At 58.3% G+C, this 15,908-nt stretch overlaps 1 protein-coding gene across 1 annotated transcript in view; it reads left to right on the top strand.

Annotated features, from left to right (window-relative positions):
• The first annotated feature begins 1,922 nt into the window (after positions 1–1,922).
• SLC9A3 (solute carrier family 9 member A3) overlaps positions 1,923–15,908 on the top strand; it is a 63,991-nt gene continuing 50,005 nt past the window's right edge. The window contains exon 1 of the mRNA XM_003422777.3: positions 1,923–2,133. Coding sequence (XP_003422825.1) covers positions 1,923–2,133 — 211 coding nt within the window. The remainder of the gene's footprint in view (positions 2,134–15,908) is intronic.

Below are 15,908 nucleotides of genomic sequence, written 5' to 3'. Positions count from 1 at the left end.
ACCTCACTTTCCTTCTACAAGGCCGGGTTCCTGGCAGCTGCCAGGGACCCTGGGGCCCCAGCAGAGGTTCTGCAGCTGGAAGAGATTCCGAGGACGCCCGTGAAGACTGAGCCTGTCTGTGGCATCCTCCCAAATAGTCACCAGCTTCACCCAGTGCCCAGCCACCCATCCCCCACCTGAATCCATCCTCTCTATACACTTCCACCTCCCCTCAGCATGAGTGCAAGGAACAGTCATCTGGGCCAGCACTGCCCTTCTTGGGGCCCGGTAGCCCCTTCTCATATTCAAATTTTAGAGGTTGTATCCACCCCATCACTCTCCCCCTGCTTCCCTCCCTCCAGCCAACCAGCCAGCCAGCCAGGCAGCCATCCACAAACCTTTCCAGCATGCGCTGTGTGCCATGCACTGCTCTAGGCATTGGGGAGATAGCAGAGAGTCCCCACGGAACCCCCCTAGGGCAGGGACATGGAGAAGGGGGACAGTAAGGAGAGTTAGAGCAACAGCACCTCAGGAGGAGAGCCTGCTGTGGAGGGAAAGAAGCAAGGAGGGGCTGGAGTGTTTAAACTGGGCCATAGAAAGGAAGGGCCTTCCCAGAGAGGGAAAAGCACCGGCAAAGGCCCCAGTGGGGAGTATGGGGTGAGCTGGGGGCTGGGGGTGGGGAGGAGGCCAGAGGGGCTGATCTGGGAGGGCTTGGCCTCAGGGAAGGACAGGATATGGGCTTTGCTCTGAGTTGCAGGGTTCACAGTGCCGATGGGACCACTTGGAGGGGGGCAGGAGGAAGGGGGCACGGCCCGGAGGCCTTTGCCCGCTGACCAGGGTGGTGAGCAGGGGTCGGGTTTTAGACCTGTACTGAGGAATGTCGAGGATTAGAACGCAGCGTGAGAAAAGAGGACAGGTCCAGCAGGCCTCCACATTGGGGCGGGACAGCTGGCGGGACAAGCTGCCCTGCGCTGGCCGGTCGGCCTAGGGAGGTGAGGAGCGGGACTGGCCTGCGAGGCCAACGGGGCTGCGAGTGGAGCAGCACGGGGCTCAGGTGGGTCTCCGCCGGGGTGTGCCCGGGTGGAGAGATCTCGCCTCGTGGTGCTCGGGGTTTGGGCAGGTGGGGTGCGCCGGCGGCCCCAGGAGGGACCCTCAGAGGGGCCAGGCTTGGGTGGCCGTCCGCGAGGCGGGGCAGAGGGAGTCGCTGCTGCACCATCCAAGTCTGGGTGGTGGCCCTTCGTTTTTGAGAAGTTGGTGGACGGTGTTCTGAGACATGCGTTAGGGTTGTCGTGTTTAAGATAAAGCGCGCGACTTGCGACCAGCATCCTTCTCGACGCTTCACCCTCGAGCCTCTCGTGGGACTGTGTCCAGGAGTTCCCGCCGCGGCGACGGAAGCGGAGCGTCTTGGGCGAGTGTGCCCAGGGATGCCCCGGGCTGAGCTAAGTCCCCGAGGGGCGCCCCCTCGCTCGGCAGCCTAGGTCGCAGCGACCCCGGTCCGGCCGGACCCGTTACACACGCAGCTGCGCTCTAACCCCAGCGGAGGCGGCCCCCTAGTCCCCGCGGCTCCTGCCCAGCTCGCCCCTCACCGCCCGGCCTGCGGGCCTCGGCCCTGCGCTGTCCCTGCCTCCAGCTCCGGGGGCGGGCGACGGGGGACTTGGGCGGGCGCGCGCAGGCCGGACGGGGAGGGGGGGAGCGAGGTGAGAGTGAGGGGCGGGGCTGACGGCCGAGGGCGGTGCGGTGTCCGCCCTGCGTGTGCACTGCATGGGCGGGAAGGTCCCGCCCCAGGCGCAGGAGGGGGCCTCCAGATAAAGGGCTCCCGGCCGGGCCGGGAAGGTGACAGCCGCCAGTCCCGGAGCGCGCTCGGCTCCGCTCCGCTGGTCCTGCCAAGCGCAGCAGGACGTCCCCGTGACATGCGCGTGCGGACCCGGTGCTGAGCGGTGGCGATGGCGGTGCGCGGGGTCCCGGGCCCCGGCTGGGGGCTGCTGCTGGCGCTGGCGCTGGTGCTGGGCGGGCTGCCGCGGGCGCGGGGTGCCGAGGAGCCTGGGGCGCAGGGCTCCATCGAGGGCTTCCAGGTGGTCACCTTCAAGTGGCACCACGTCCAGGACCCGTACATCATCGCACTCTGGATCCTCGTGGCCAGCCTGGCCAAGATCGGTAAGCTCCCCTTTCCGAGGACTCTCCTCGCTCCGCTTGTGAGGGTCTCCGCTACCCTACCCGGCGGACGGACGGACAGGGACCGACCAACTGCCTGCTGGGCACGCAGCGGACAGAGCTGGGCGCCAGCGTTCGAATTTGCCTCCCAGCCCCTGCCGTGTCCGCCGGCTTCCCTGAGAGATGCGCGCTCCCAGCGTCGCTGGCCGCCGCGGTCGGGTCGGAGGTGCGCCGCAGCCGGGCTCAGGAGTCGGGCTCTTGGAGCAGGCAGGGCGAGGTTTGGAGTGGCCGTGCAGATGGCTACTGGTCGCCCCCTCCCTCACTGGGCCCGGTGCACCTCCGACGTCGCCGGCTCTCCGCAGTCGGTCTTGGGCGCCTAGGGTCTGCGCAGTTCCGCGCCTGGAGCATCCCAGGCTCCTCGCGCTTCAGGGCTCCTGGTCGCCGTATTTTCTGTTGGTCTGCTTGGCTTTTTAGTGCACGCAGCCAGGAAGCGTCCTTGCGGTCTGATATTGAAATGACATTTTTGTTTGTTTCCAGTGCAGAAAAGAAGAAAAAACATGCTATTAAAAATAGAAACCCCAATAAAATCCTCCTTGCAGGAACGGTTTTCCTACGGAACGTCTTCTTTCTCTTCTTTAAACTGGTCGGTCTCTTACTTTCATGGCCTCGTGTATTGGTAAAGTGGGGTTCACATGAACTCCTGGGTAAGGTCAGCTCTCTTCAGAGCTTATAGGATCAAAATTCCAACTGGTGACCAACACTGCGGGGGGGGGGTCCTACTTGGCAGTGGTGTGAGGGGGTTTGTAATTTACTAGGTGGAGGGGGGCAGGGGCAGATTGAAGGGGGATCTTGGGGGCCCCAGTGGCCAAGTCAGACAATGGTATAGCAGTGGGCTTTCAGGGAATTTTGAGAAGTGCTTTTGGAACAGGGAGGGGCAGGGTGAAGAGAAAAGGGTCCTCTGGGGCCTTGGAGGGCCATGATGTCCTTCGCCAAGAAAAGGAAAACAGGGGAGGGCCAGGCTTTGGGGAGATGGGTGGGTTAGAGGACAGTGGGCCTGGTAGGTTTGGGCATACCTGGTGTACCTGGCTGATGGCTGGTTAGGCCCTACTTCCCTTCAGCACTGCCTGGCGTCTGTCCTATTTATGCCAGTGACATCATCTCGCCTTTCCAAATGCCCTTCTTCAGTTCTGCTTTCTGTTTCTTAATAGCTCCTTCAGCCTCCTGGCTCTGCTGCCACCTCCCTGCCTCTCACTCGTTCTCTCCAGCCTGTTTTCAGCCTCCTGACACGGCTGCCCCAGTCTTCCCTCTCTGTCCCCTCTGTGGTGTGAGCCCCTGTGAGCTCCAGGGTCGGGGCCTGGTATGGTGTCACTCTCCTGGGATGGATACCTTGACCACCGGGAATCATTTAATCCGAAGGACTGAAGGGTCAACCTCTTCACCCTACCCTGTCCTGATGATCACGCTGCTGTCCCCTGAACTGACCCTTGTGGGGGCTACCTTCTCTCCCTCTGTAAAACCAGTGAGGACATGGCATGGGCAGCTTCCCGGGGGCCTCGTGGGAAGTGCTCCATGCACTATGAAGGCCTCTTTCTTTCCCATCTCTAGGACTTTCCCGGGCACCCCTCCCATGAGCACCTGGAGGCCTCTCCACCGCCTGACCTCCAGTGGCTCGAACCCAGAGCAGAGTGTCCCATAACAACAGGAAATGCTCTTTAACAGCTCCACAGTTCCTCCACCAGACACCCATGGACAAGGGGACCCACACCCTCTGGGGTTAGTGCTAGGGGTACAAAACACCCCTTTTCTGTAAAGTGAGCATGTACTTTCTGCAGAAAATGGCCACTTTTGGTTCAGCCCCAGTGTACTGGTGTGGGACCTGGTGAAGGACTGTGCCTGAGTGCCCTGCAGGTCAGCTGGGGGATGCTGTGAGGGGTCACTGGCGACATGTACTTTTTCCCAGGAGCACCCATGGACGTCTGTCTAGGGTTCTGGAGTGCTGGGGTGCAGGCCCCAGCTGCCCTTGGCACCCCAATCCCCTGTTGGTAAGAGAATCACCTTCTCCAAGGTGAGGGGCCGCCAGCCCTGGCCCAGGGGCAGACCTCCCAGTTAACAAGATTCTCCAAAACAAGAGCCCCTTCCCAGTTGTTGTTGTTTTACCCAGATGGTTGGCATCCACTCGAGGGGGCAAGAGCTAAGTGCTGGGGGTGGCTTGAGGGGCTCTAAGGACAACATGGGGGGATCTGGGGAGAAGACCCACGTGGGGCTGGCCAAGCTTCCCCTGGAATGCCCTTGGCCCCCTGAGGAGGCCCTGACCACAGGCCTGTTCCCCTACCCCCGACAATCTCCTGGCCTTTGTGGAGGAGCCAGCTTTGGTACATTCAGGATTTGTTGAAAACTCACTTGCTGAACCTTACAGGAACCCTATCCAACTGTCCCTCCTGTGTCCAGAGGTTTCTGCTGGGACATCCCCATCCCCCAACTGGTGCTGCCCAGTGCCTCCCCCATGCCCACCCTTGTGCTCGGCCCCATCCCCCATGTTTGTCCCCACCCCCAATCACCCCTCGCTGGCCTAGCCCCCCCCCACACCTTCCCCCTCCCCAGCCTTCCAGGCCTCTGGCTTCCCATGGCTTTTCCTCCATCCCAGGACTCCAGGCCCCAAGGCCCTCCTGGTGAGTCCACATGACCCGCCCCGCCCACTCCTCCTGGAGCCCCCTCCCCTGGCTTCTGCCCTGTCCACGCCCTGTCCCTCAGCTGTCACGGCTCCTGCCTCCCCAACTCTGATCTCCCTTCGCTCCCTCCAATCCAGCACCTTAGACAGCCCAGTCCAGGGTCCCCCGGACACAAGGCTGCCCACCGTCCCCCCACACCAGCTCCATGCACCCAGAGAACCCTCACACCTCTGCCTCTCCGCCCTTACCTCACAATATCAAAGCAAAGCTCAGCAAACAAGCCTAATCCACCAGCTCATTCCCGGCCCCCAAACCAGGGGTCATCTTGACTCCCTGTTGTAGTCGTGTCCCATCACTGCTCTCACACTCACTGCAGAGGACCAGACCCCTCTTCCCCACCCCCCACCACACACAGTCCATGCTGCAGCCCCTTCCATTCGGGGAAGCCCAGATCCCTCCTTGTCTGTCCCCGGACTATCCCCCCCCCCAAGAATTCCCCACTCAGCTGGCAACTCTGCCTTCTACCCTTCAGAGCCCCACCTCCACCTTGTCCCCTCTCCCCCCAAGCCAGGTAGCCCCTCCACGCCTAGCTCCATGGTTGGACTCCCTGTCCCTCTCCCCTGGTCTCTTCTCCCCCTCCCCCTTCTCTCTCTGGATGAACTCTGGACTGACTCTCACATCTCAGATCAAGACTGCTTCCTCAGAAGCCTTAGGGACCCTCCCTGCTTGGTGAGCTTAGACACCCCTGTGAGTTCCCTGCTGTACCCTCACCTGAGCACCCATGTCTGTGCAGGCCCTTCCCCAGGTGCTCAGGGAATGTCCCAAATTGCCCACACCTTTGTGGGATACCTCATACTGTCTCCAGTATTTCAGCTCACACACCCAGCCTCACACTTTGGAGGGTGCGGGTCTGGCTTTTTCTCCAGGCTGTGCATAACCTGGGTGGGGAGGTAAGACTCGGGAACAAGAGCACAGGCCGGGTCTGGTCTGTAAAATGCTGAGCGGTGGCTTTTCACAGCCTGTAGCCTGGACAGGGCCCAACCAGAGGGTGGGGGCAGCCAACAGGGACACGCTGTGGAGGTGGCCCTTCAGCAGGAAGCTGCCATCAGAAGTGGCACCTGAGAACAGGTGTGTAGGGGGAGCTGTTGGGTCTGCAGGCCCCTGAGAAGGGCTCACTCATCTAGATAGCTGGGCTTCTAGCGGTCCTCTCATTTTTGCCCAGCACCTCTGGGAAATTCAGGGGGGAAGGGCCAGTTGAGGCCAGGGTCCAGGATAGAGGCCTTTGTGGTCCAAGAGCATAGGAGGGTCCCTCCTGGAGCCCAGATTTGCAGTATGGCTGGGTCCCCCCATGGGTGGCTGAGGGGTTCCCTCCCCTGGACCAGCCTGGACACCCACTTGCACTGCAGCCACTGCTCGGCCTTCTTGGCTTCAGTGTGTTTCTGGGATCCCCTCCTCGGGTGCTGGGCCTGGACCCTGCATGTCCTCAGGCTCAGGTGGGGTGGAGGCCCCTGGGAATGGAGACCAAGATGGAAGGCACAGTAAGGAGGGAGGGGATGGGGGAGGGGTGAGCAAGGGGCTGGACTCAGGCTCGGAGGACTTTGTCCCTACTTAGGGCTTCAGGAGGAGCAGGACTTGGTCAGATCTGGTTCCGAGCCCATTCGCCTGGACTGGAGGGACACCAGAGAGGACTAGGGAGAGCAATCCAGAGCAGCCTTGGGGCTCAGGGAGGTGTGGGCAGTGTGGGGGAGGGGTGTGCTTTGAGGGGGCCCCCGGGGCCAGGGCCAGCATTCCCCTGCAGAGGTGAACGCTCCTGTCCTCTCCTTGTTCTCACCCCTTCCAGCCTGTGGACAACTGGTTGAGCTGGTCTTCAGAGCTCTGAGCTCCAGGTGTGCCCCAGCTTTGCCAAGATGCTCCATGCAACCAACAGGGCCCAGCTCACACTAGCTGGAGAGAAAGAGGAACAGGGGGCCATTTGTCCCCAAGCATCAGGTCGTGGAGACACTACAGGGGCAGACAGATCTCAGGCCTGGGGAGCCAACTTCCCCAAGTCAGGCAGACCACAAGAGGTGGGCCTGGAGACCACTCCAAGCAGGGTGTTTGCTGTGAGGACAGCTACGCGGGCCGAGGGTGTGGGCCGGTGGGACAGATCAGTTAGGAGGGGTGATGGGGAGCTTGCCTAACCCCCACATAGACCCCATGAAGAGACAGAGTGGGATGGGGCTCCTGAGACAAGTGAGCTGGGGAGAGGGCTCAGTAGGGAGCAGGGTGGGGCAGGGAGGAAGCAGGGGGCAGCATTGGCTGTGGGTGAACACAGTGAGGGATGGCCGATTTGGGGAGTTTTGAAGGGAGGGCTCTCATCCCTGGCAGGTGGGCTTGGGAGCCAGGGAGTGGAAGGCATGACCCCAAGGACTGGGCTGAGTGATGAGGGCTCTATTACTGAGTGGGTAGTTGCAGGGAGGTGGGCCTGCAAGGCTGAGTGTGAAACCAAGGACATGGGGCCTTTGCCCTGAGCTGCAGCCCGGGGGCGCTGAGCCTTCCCAAGTCTAGAGCCTGTCCCCAGGCTGTGGGCAAGTGCTGTCTGAACTCACTTCCTAGGGCTGACGACTGAAGCTTGGTTTATGTTTCCTGTGCTCTGGTCCTGAGGACCCTGATCCGTGTTCGTCCCTTGGCCTGGCCCTTCACCTCTCCCGTAACTGCTGGTTTTCCACAGTTCTACATCGTTGCTGGTCTGGGACTTCCCCTGGCAGGGCCTGAGCTTGTCACTTCCCTAAAGCTGTTGTCACCCATGGCTAGACTGTCCTTAAGTGAACACGTGAAGGAGTCCCAGGAACAGGCATAACCTACAAGGGCCAGGGTAAGTGTGTGATTTCCTAGTGAGTCCTCCTCAGGAGAAAATGAGTCAGAGTTCCCAGTGGGCCCTGTTCCTTCCAGGAGAGGAGGAATCAGTCTCCACTGGCCCCAGTCTTCCCAGGAGAAGAGTAACCCAAGTCCCCAGTGGACCTAGTCCTTGGGGACAGGAGGAGTCAGGGTTGGAACCAAGGACTTTCCCCCAGAGGGAGGATTTGAAGGTGTAAAGTATTAGTTTTCTAAACTGTGCTGGGAATTAGCCCTCAGGCTGTAAAACAATCCATGGGCATTTGGAACAAAGGTGTCAGCCTGGAATATCCTGTGGAAAGAGGGCAAAGGTTGGGCGGTGCTGATAGCATCAAGGGTCGGGGAATGAGCCGTCGGGCCAGACCTGTGGTGAATTCCTAGGAGCGTTCAGAGAGCCACCTTCTTGCCACCAGTGCCAGAGGACTCCAGTCTTCCTAGAGAAGGGTCAGCCTCTGGGCACACGGTGCTGGCTGGCAGGGTTGTTGCGACTGAAGGCCAGCACTTACTTCTGGTCGGGAGTGGCAGCCCCAGAGCCTTGCTCAAGGATAGCAGGAAATGGCCTCGGGCCTGCCCCCCTCATCCTTCCCCACGGCGGGGTCTGGAGCGTGGGGTGCACTCAAAGTGGGGCACCCATCACAGCACCGTCCCTGGTATCCTCACCTCGTTGGTTCCCTGGCCCTAGGCCTCACCCCACACCGAGAATCCAGGGGTCAGCATTCGACCACCTGGCTCGGCCCTTCTCGGCCTCCTCCCACCCGTCCTGCCCTGCTCATACTCAGAGCTTTGGGAAGGGGCTGGGGACAGCTTCTTGTGGCATCTCTGCAGCCCCTGGCTCCTCCTGGTGCCGGGGCAGGCCTGTTCCCTGGAAGCATAGAGCCCTGGCTGTGAAGCCTGATCTGGGGGTGCTGGGTCTCGGGCACCAGGTCTGATCAGCGCTCCTCCCCATCCTTGGCTGGCACTGGAGCCCAGGGTGGGCCATGTTTTCCTGGGCTGTCTCAGGCCAGCTGGGAGTCCCTGTCCACTGTACTGCCCTTGAGGTGCCCTGACTGAGATACGTGGAAGAGGCCAGTGCTTCCCCATCCCAGGACCCTGAGCACCACAGACCCCTCCCCATCCCTCCCCTCCCCCTCTCCCTGACCCCCACCCCCTTACTCACCTCCAGCCTCATTCCTTCTCTATCTCTCTTGGTACCTATGTCTTCTATCTCCCCTCCTCCTGCAGGCTGTAAAGGGGTGGGAGGGGCAGTGCTCAGTTAGTCCAGCCCCTGACCTGTCTCTTCTGCCCAGCCACCCCTGAAGAGCCCCAGAACTGGGAGTCATTAGCTCAAGGGCCAGTGAGCAGGAGGACTTTCTGTGATGGGGGGAGGGGAATGGGGAGGGGAGGACCACTGAGCAGAAGCCACAGGTGGTCAAGGACACAGGGAGCAAGAAGGTCCGGTGGGAGGATACCCCCCCCCAAGACGTGACCGTGGCCATGAGTGACTTCTTTCTGGTCCCAGCTGAGGCCCAGCCACCAGCACCTCAGCTACTGTGTTGTCACTGCTGGCAAGTCCCACCCACTGGGCTTCTCCTTCCACACCCAAGCATCTCTCTGCCCCAGGGGCGGCTAGACACCTTCCCCCTGGTCCACTCGAAGAGCCAGCATCTGCAATCTCTCCAGCCCCAGGATGAGGCTGTGACAGGGAGGTGTTGACAGCTTCCCAGTCCACTCCAGCTGACCCTAAAGGGCCCAGGGACAGCTCCCAACACAGAGGTCTTTGGCTTAATTTGGCAAGCCCCTCAAAGGCAGTTCTGTCTGTCTTGTTCCTGCTGTGTCACCAGCACTTGGAACACTGCTGCCCCCCAGCAAGGGCTGCTGTAGGTCTGAGTAGGTGCAAACACACCTATGGATGAAGGGACCAGTGAATGAATGAGTGAATGAGTGGGTAGATGAATGACTGAATGAGTAGATGGATGAATGCATGCATGGATGGATGAATGAACAAATGAATGGATGGATGAATGGCGGGTGGATGAATGAACGAGCACACACGAGTGAATGAATGCATAGGTGAATGAATGAATGCACATAGGGATGAACGAATGCATGGGAGAATGAATGAATGGGTAGATGAATGCTTGGATGAGTGAATAAATGGATGGATGAATGAATGAATGCACATTTGATTGAATGACTGAATACGCACATAGATGAATGAATGCATGGGTGAAGGAATGAATGCATGCGTGGGTGAACACGTGGCTGCACGGCTGAATGCTGACTTTCCATCTGCCTGTAAGCTTTGTCCAAACCACCCAGATGCTGGGCCCGAGGAGAGCTCGGTCCTTCCCCAGGTTACCCCACAGCCTCTCTCTGAGTGGCACACCCCGAGTGGCAACATCCTCAGAGGTGTCAACTGTGTGAAGACTGGGCATATTTAAACTGCAGGAGTGATTACCGAAAAGCTCTGCTAGTCTGAGCAGGCACACGGGTCTGTGGGTCTTGGGGTGAAGCGCGGGGCCCACCCCACACAGAGCTCACCCCAGGGTGGGCCTCGCCTTGAGCTTTACCGTGTGATCCTCCCCCGCACCCCCAATTCCCTCGAATCCACCTAGTTCTGCCTTCAGGAATGAGAGGTGATACTTTCTCCTGGCCCCAGGCGGAACCGATTCAGCAACCTGATGTGAGCGGGACTCAGTCTCCAGGCGGGCAGTGCCCTGAGCATACAGACTTCTGCAGGGCCTTGGGCCTGTTTGGTTGATTTTATCAATGCAGCCCCAAACTGATTTTTTAGCAGGCACATCTCTGGGCACTGGAAAAGCTCTTGCCAGTTTAATATTCATTCAACAAACATTCCATGCCTTCCACATGTGTGCACTAGAGAAGGCAGGGGAAACTGACCAAGAGGAAATAGTTCAATGAGATGCATATTAGGCAAGGCAGTGTGAAGTGCTACAGTGAGTGGGACCTGGGGGTAGGGGGAAAGGACATTATCAGGGGAAGAAACAGCTGGTGCGAAGGCCCTGAGTCATGCATCTGCAGCTGTGTATGAGGTGCAGTGAGCAGCGAGGTGGGCAAGAGATCAGCCAGGGGACGGGTGGGAGTGAGGCAAGGGGCTAGATTGTGCCACAGGGAGACAGGGCCACAGGCAGCTCTGAGCCAGGCATTCTGGACTCCGCTTAGCTCTAATGAGGCCACTTTGGCAGCTGGGTCAAGAACAAGCCGTGCACAGGCCTGGCTGGGAGCAGGGAGACAGGTGGGGCTGTTGTAACACTTCAGGAGAGGCGAGAATGGCTCTGGCCAGCAGTGAACAGATCCTGGAGGAGCCTGGGCAGGAGAAACTCTGGGTTTCTTGGCTAGAAGACAAGACTAAGACCCAAGCACAGGTCTTGACTCTGCATTTGGGAGGCCTGCAGACCCCCAAGTGGGGAGATGGAAGGGAGGCCTGAGCAGCTGAGGGCTTTGCTTACGTGGCCCCAGGGTCACACTGGTGCCAGGTCTGGGTTAGGGTCCACAGAGAAGCTCTGGCTAACTGTGGGCTGGGATGCCCTTGTCTGTGAGTCAGTGGGTGTCCCAGAAGAAGGAGGAGGAGCAGAGGGGGAAGGAAGAGAGGAAGGGGAGGGGGAGTGAGGGAGGAGGGGAAGGAGAAGAGGTGAAGAAGGGAGAGCGGAAGGGGGAATGAAGAGGGGAAGCAGGGAGAGGAAAGTGAGGGAGGAGGGGCAGAGGAGGGGGAAGGGGAAAGGAAAGGAGAAGGGGGAGGGGAAAAGAAAGGAGGGGGAGGAAGGGGGAGGAGAAGGAAAAGGAGAAATGGGGAGGGGAAGGGAAAGGAGGAGGAGAGGGACATTTTGGGTGCTATGTTACCCACCCTTACCCTCTAGCAGAGGTGAACTGTTAGCTTTCTATTGAGTTTGGCAGTTCAATAACGTCATGACGTGCAAGGTAAGGCTGGGGCTGGACGAATCCTTACCAACATGCATCCTGTGTGGCTGTCCCCAGGTCAAGAGACAGGGCCCCCTCCTCAGGCTCCCGTGCTCCTGCCCAGCCACATCCCTGCCACAGGTCACCTCTGTGCTGACATGGCTGAGCTATCTGCTCCAGAGGCGGCTCTCATATTGGCATAGCTCAAGCGGTTTTATAAGTTTCCACCTACAAACTGTCCAGAATCAACAAATCAGAAAACAAAGCTCATGGGCTCCTAGGATCTGGCCTGCAGTTGAGAAAGCATACTCAGCCGATGAATGTCTATAAAAGGTTTTAAAAGGCGCCTGGTAGACAATCCTCAAGTGTTGTCATAATTACCCCACACGGAACCCTGCATATCATAAGTGATCAATACACAATTGCTGAACAAACACGAAAATACCAAGACCATTATACAGCAGCTATGAACACATCCAGAATGGACACGGTGGAGCTGGATCCAGACCCGAGATGCCCCCGCTTCTCACAAGCACCAGCACCCAGCAAGAGTGAGGGGCTGGTGCCCTCTGGTGCCAAGTAATAAGGGGATATGGCAGTCCCCCCATCACCCATTACCTGTACCCTCTGTTCTTCCAGCCCCACTCCTTCCTTGGGCCGCCCTGTGGTGGGAATGATTTTGTGGCCTCATCCCAGTGGATGCTGGCCTTTTACCCACTTAACCCCCATCTAGAAAAGGTACGTCACACCTACCAGGCTACCTGTGAGCTGGGTGTCCTGCCTGATGACACAGATGTACCTTAAACCAGGCTACCAGGTCTCCTTCTGCAGTATAATTATGCTAAGATTTGTTGGTGATTTCCTTCAGTACAAAATTGATAAGATTTGGGGGGAAGGGGAGGGAAGCACATTTAAAAATATAAGGAATGGACAGAGCAGGGCTCAGGTGTTGGGACGAGTCACTAGGCAGCCTACCAGGTGGGTGACCATGGCAGGTGCAAGCACACCACCTTCCTCATACCATTTATCATTTCTGGGGATAAACTGGAAAAGGAAGACAGTTTTAAGTTTCTGAGAATGTAGGCTCCGGTCGAATCCTTCACTCATTAACTCTACAATGCCGAGCCAGTCCGAGGGCTGAGGTGCCCTCAGTCCTGGGCTGGAGCAAGTCCTGCCCCACACCCTACGTTCCAGGGCTCCGAGGCCCTAGGGGAGCACGGCCTGGCCTGGCACCCCACAGGCTTTCCCAGGTGCCTTGCAAGGGAGGCATTTTGCAGCAGGGGCAGTCTGGGCAGGGGCAGGCCCTCAGGAAAGGACATGTGACCAGCTATCCTGAGTCAGGGAGGGGCTCTACCTATCCCAAAGTCATCCCAAACCACAACTGCCAGCCCAGAACTGGGGGCTGTGTCAGCAAGCAGCCCCCAGCCAGGCTCCCTGGCACTTCTTCTGTAAGCTCCCTTTGGTGCCACCACCCCAGCTGATGGGTTTGGTCTCTGCACTTGGAGCTGCCTGAGCTGTGCCCTCCCCAGAGGCCCTTAGCTCACACCCTGGGCTGCCCGACCCCCAGTGCTCAAGGACTGGAGTACCCTCCAATGTGTTCTGTTTTAATACTGGTGTCTTAAGATTGGAGCATTAATTTTAGCATGAGGGAGCAGAATGGGGTCAGAAAGTAGATCTACTGCCGACGAGCTGGTGTGGTCCCAGCCAGGCCAAGTGAGCTGCTGAGTGAGCTTGGTGTTGTCTGCATGGCCAGGGTTGATAGAATCACTTCCGTGAAGGCGGATTCAGGTTAGTTGCATAGCTCCCAGAATGGGACAGCAAAGGAGAGCAGGGAATGTTCAGCTGCCCTGGAAGCTTCATCTGTGATGGACGCTTGACCCCAAATCACAGGCCTGCGGTGGTCATCAGGGAGCAGCCCTGAGACAGCGGGCTGTGTCCCTGAGGGCTTGGCCCAGAGCTGAGTGGGAAGCTCCAGTTCCAGACCAGCTGCCCACGCAGCCTCAGGCCCAAGTTCAACTGCTTTCCTCTGCATCCATTGCCCGGCCCCAATGCCTAACTGTGGGAAGTTAAAGTTAAATGAGACGGAAACTTCCCCTCTCCCAGGGAGCAAGGTCCTCCTGCTCTGCAAAGGGCAGCACAGGCCGGCCAAGCACCTTTATCAAGGTGAGTAAGACCAGGGCTCCAGCCTGCAGGCAGCCTGGCCCAGTGCAGACCTGTCCTGCCTGTCGGAGTCGTATAGGCCACCTGGGCACGTGTGTGTGCGCACAGTGGTGCATGTGCTTGTGGGGTAGCACGTGAGCATAGTGATGATGTGTGCATGTACATGATGGTGGTGATGTGTGCATGTTGGTGGTGTGTGCATGGTGGTGTGTGTGCATGGTGCTGGTGTGTGCCTGGCGATGTGTGTGCATGGTGGTGGTGTGCGCATGGTGGTGTGTGTGCATGGTGCTGGCGTGTGCGTGGTGGCGGCGTGTGCCTGGTGGCGGTGTGTGCGTGGTGGCGGTGTGTGCGTGGTGGTGCGTGTGCATGGTGGTGGTGTGCACATGGTGGTTTGTGTGCATGATGCTGGTGTGTGCATGGCGGTGTGTGTTCATGGTGGTGGTGTGTGCATGGTGGTGGTGTGTGCATGGTGGTGGTGGTGTGTGCATGGTGGTGGTGGTGTGTGCATGGTGATGGTGAGTGCATGGTGGTGGTGAGTGGTGGTTGCATGTGTGTGTGGTTGTGGTGTGTGCATTGTGGTGGTGTGTGCATGGTGGCGGTGTGTGCCTGGTGGCGGTGTGTGCCTGGTGGCGGTGTGTGCATGGTGGTGGTGTGTGGGTGGTGGTGTGTGCGTGGTGGCAGTGTGTGCATGGTGGTTGCATGTATGTGTGGTTGTGGTGTGTGCATTGTGGTGGTGTGTGCGTGGTGATGTGTGCATGGTGGTGGCATGTGTGCATTGATTGCGTGCGTGAATGGTGGTGTGTGTGTGGTGGTGGTGGTAGTATGTGCATGCAGTAATGACGTATACGTGGTGGTAGAGTGTGTGTGGTGCTGGCTTGTACATGCAGTGGTGGCATGTGCATGTGGTGTCTGCAGGTTCAGTGCTCCTGGACTGAAGGGACCATAGTCAAGATCCCACAGCAATGACACCAGGGGCTCGAAAGGTGCCTCCACCCTGCACCCCTCAGGACACCTCAGTGTCACTCCTGCTCCTCCCCCTTTTCTTCCCCTCACAGTCCAGGTCCTTGGCAGGATTGCAAGTCTCTGGCTTTGTTAGAGTGGGCAGGGGAGCTGAGGGGAGTTTGGGGGTTTTGGATCAGTGGTTCTTGCAGGGCTATGGAAGGCCTAGGGTCTCAGCTTCATAAAGACCCGTTTTCACACCTGATCCAGGTGCAGGCAGCACAAGGCCTGCTCGGCTTGGGGTCCAAACCTCTCTTCCTTCTGGAAAACCTCCCCACTCTGGAAACAGAAATGAAGCGAAGCTCACAGAGCCCCTGCCCCTGTGGTAAATATTCCAGAGAACAAGGAGCCTGGTACTGGTGTTTCAGTCGTTGCCGGAGCATCATGTTCTAAAAAGGTCCCTGGTTTTCATTCGCTGGCTTCTTGAGATGGTGCTTCCTTCCCTTTGCTCGCACACACTCACATGCAATACAGTACACACACTCACACACACTATATGTGTGCACACATGTGCACATGCTCACACACTATGTGCACACAGGTGTGCGCACACACATACTCAGACACGTGCACACACGTGCACACTCACACATGTGCACGCATTCACATGTGTGCATAGTAACACACATACATATACTCACATCCCACACTCACATGCATGCACATACATGCATACACGTGTACACATTCAGATACGTACACACATGTACTCACTCCACACATACACATGCATACACTCTCACATGTGAACACATATGTGCACACACATGCACCTACACTCACCCACACACACACACTTGCACACACCCCTCTCTCACCTTTGGCTCCCCGGCCCGCTTGCCGTGTGCACCAGCAGCCTTGGGTACAAAGGCCCCAGGTTGGAACACAGAGACACAGTTTGCCTCAATTTTAATTAGAAATCAGGCACCAAAATCACCAATATTGATTGATCCAGGGGTAGCACGTTCTTCTGATCAGAGTCTGAACACACCAGACACTCTCGGAGCTCTGGCACATGGAAAATAGTTTTTATTACTTACATAAGAAGCAGACAGCACAACAGAACAAACGTGGATCCATTTTTGAGTGCCCCCCCCAACTCAAGAAAGCTGTCTGGGTGAAGATGACAACTCTTTTGTGTGCACCCCACTTTGTGCCATGGATAAGGGACTTTAAAAA

The sequence above is a fragment of the Loxodonta africana genome, chromosome 2 (assembly GCF_030014295.1).
Source record: "Loxodonta africana isolate mLoxAfr1 chromosome 2, mLoxAfr1.hap2, whole genome shotgun sequence".
Lineage (NCBI taxonomy): Eukaryota > Metazoa > Chordata > Mammalia > Proboscidea > Elephantidae > Loxodonta > Loxodonta africana.
This window is presented reverse-complemented; position numbering and strand designations above follow the sequence as displayed.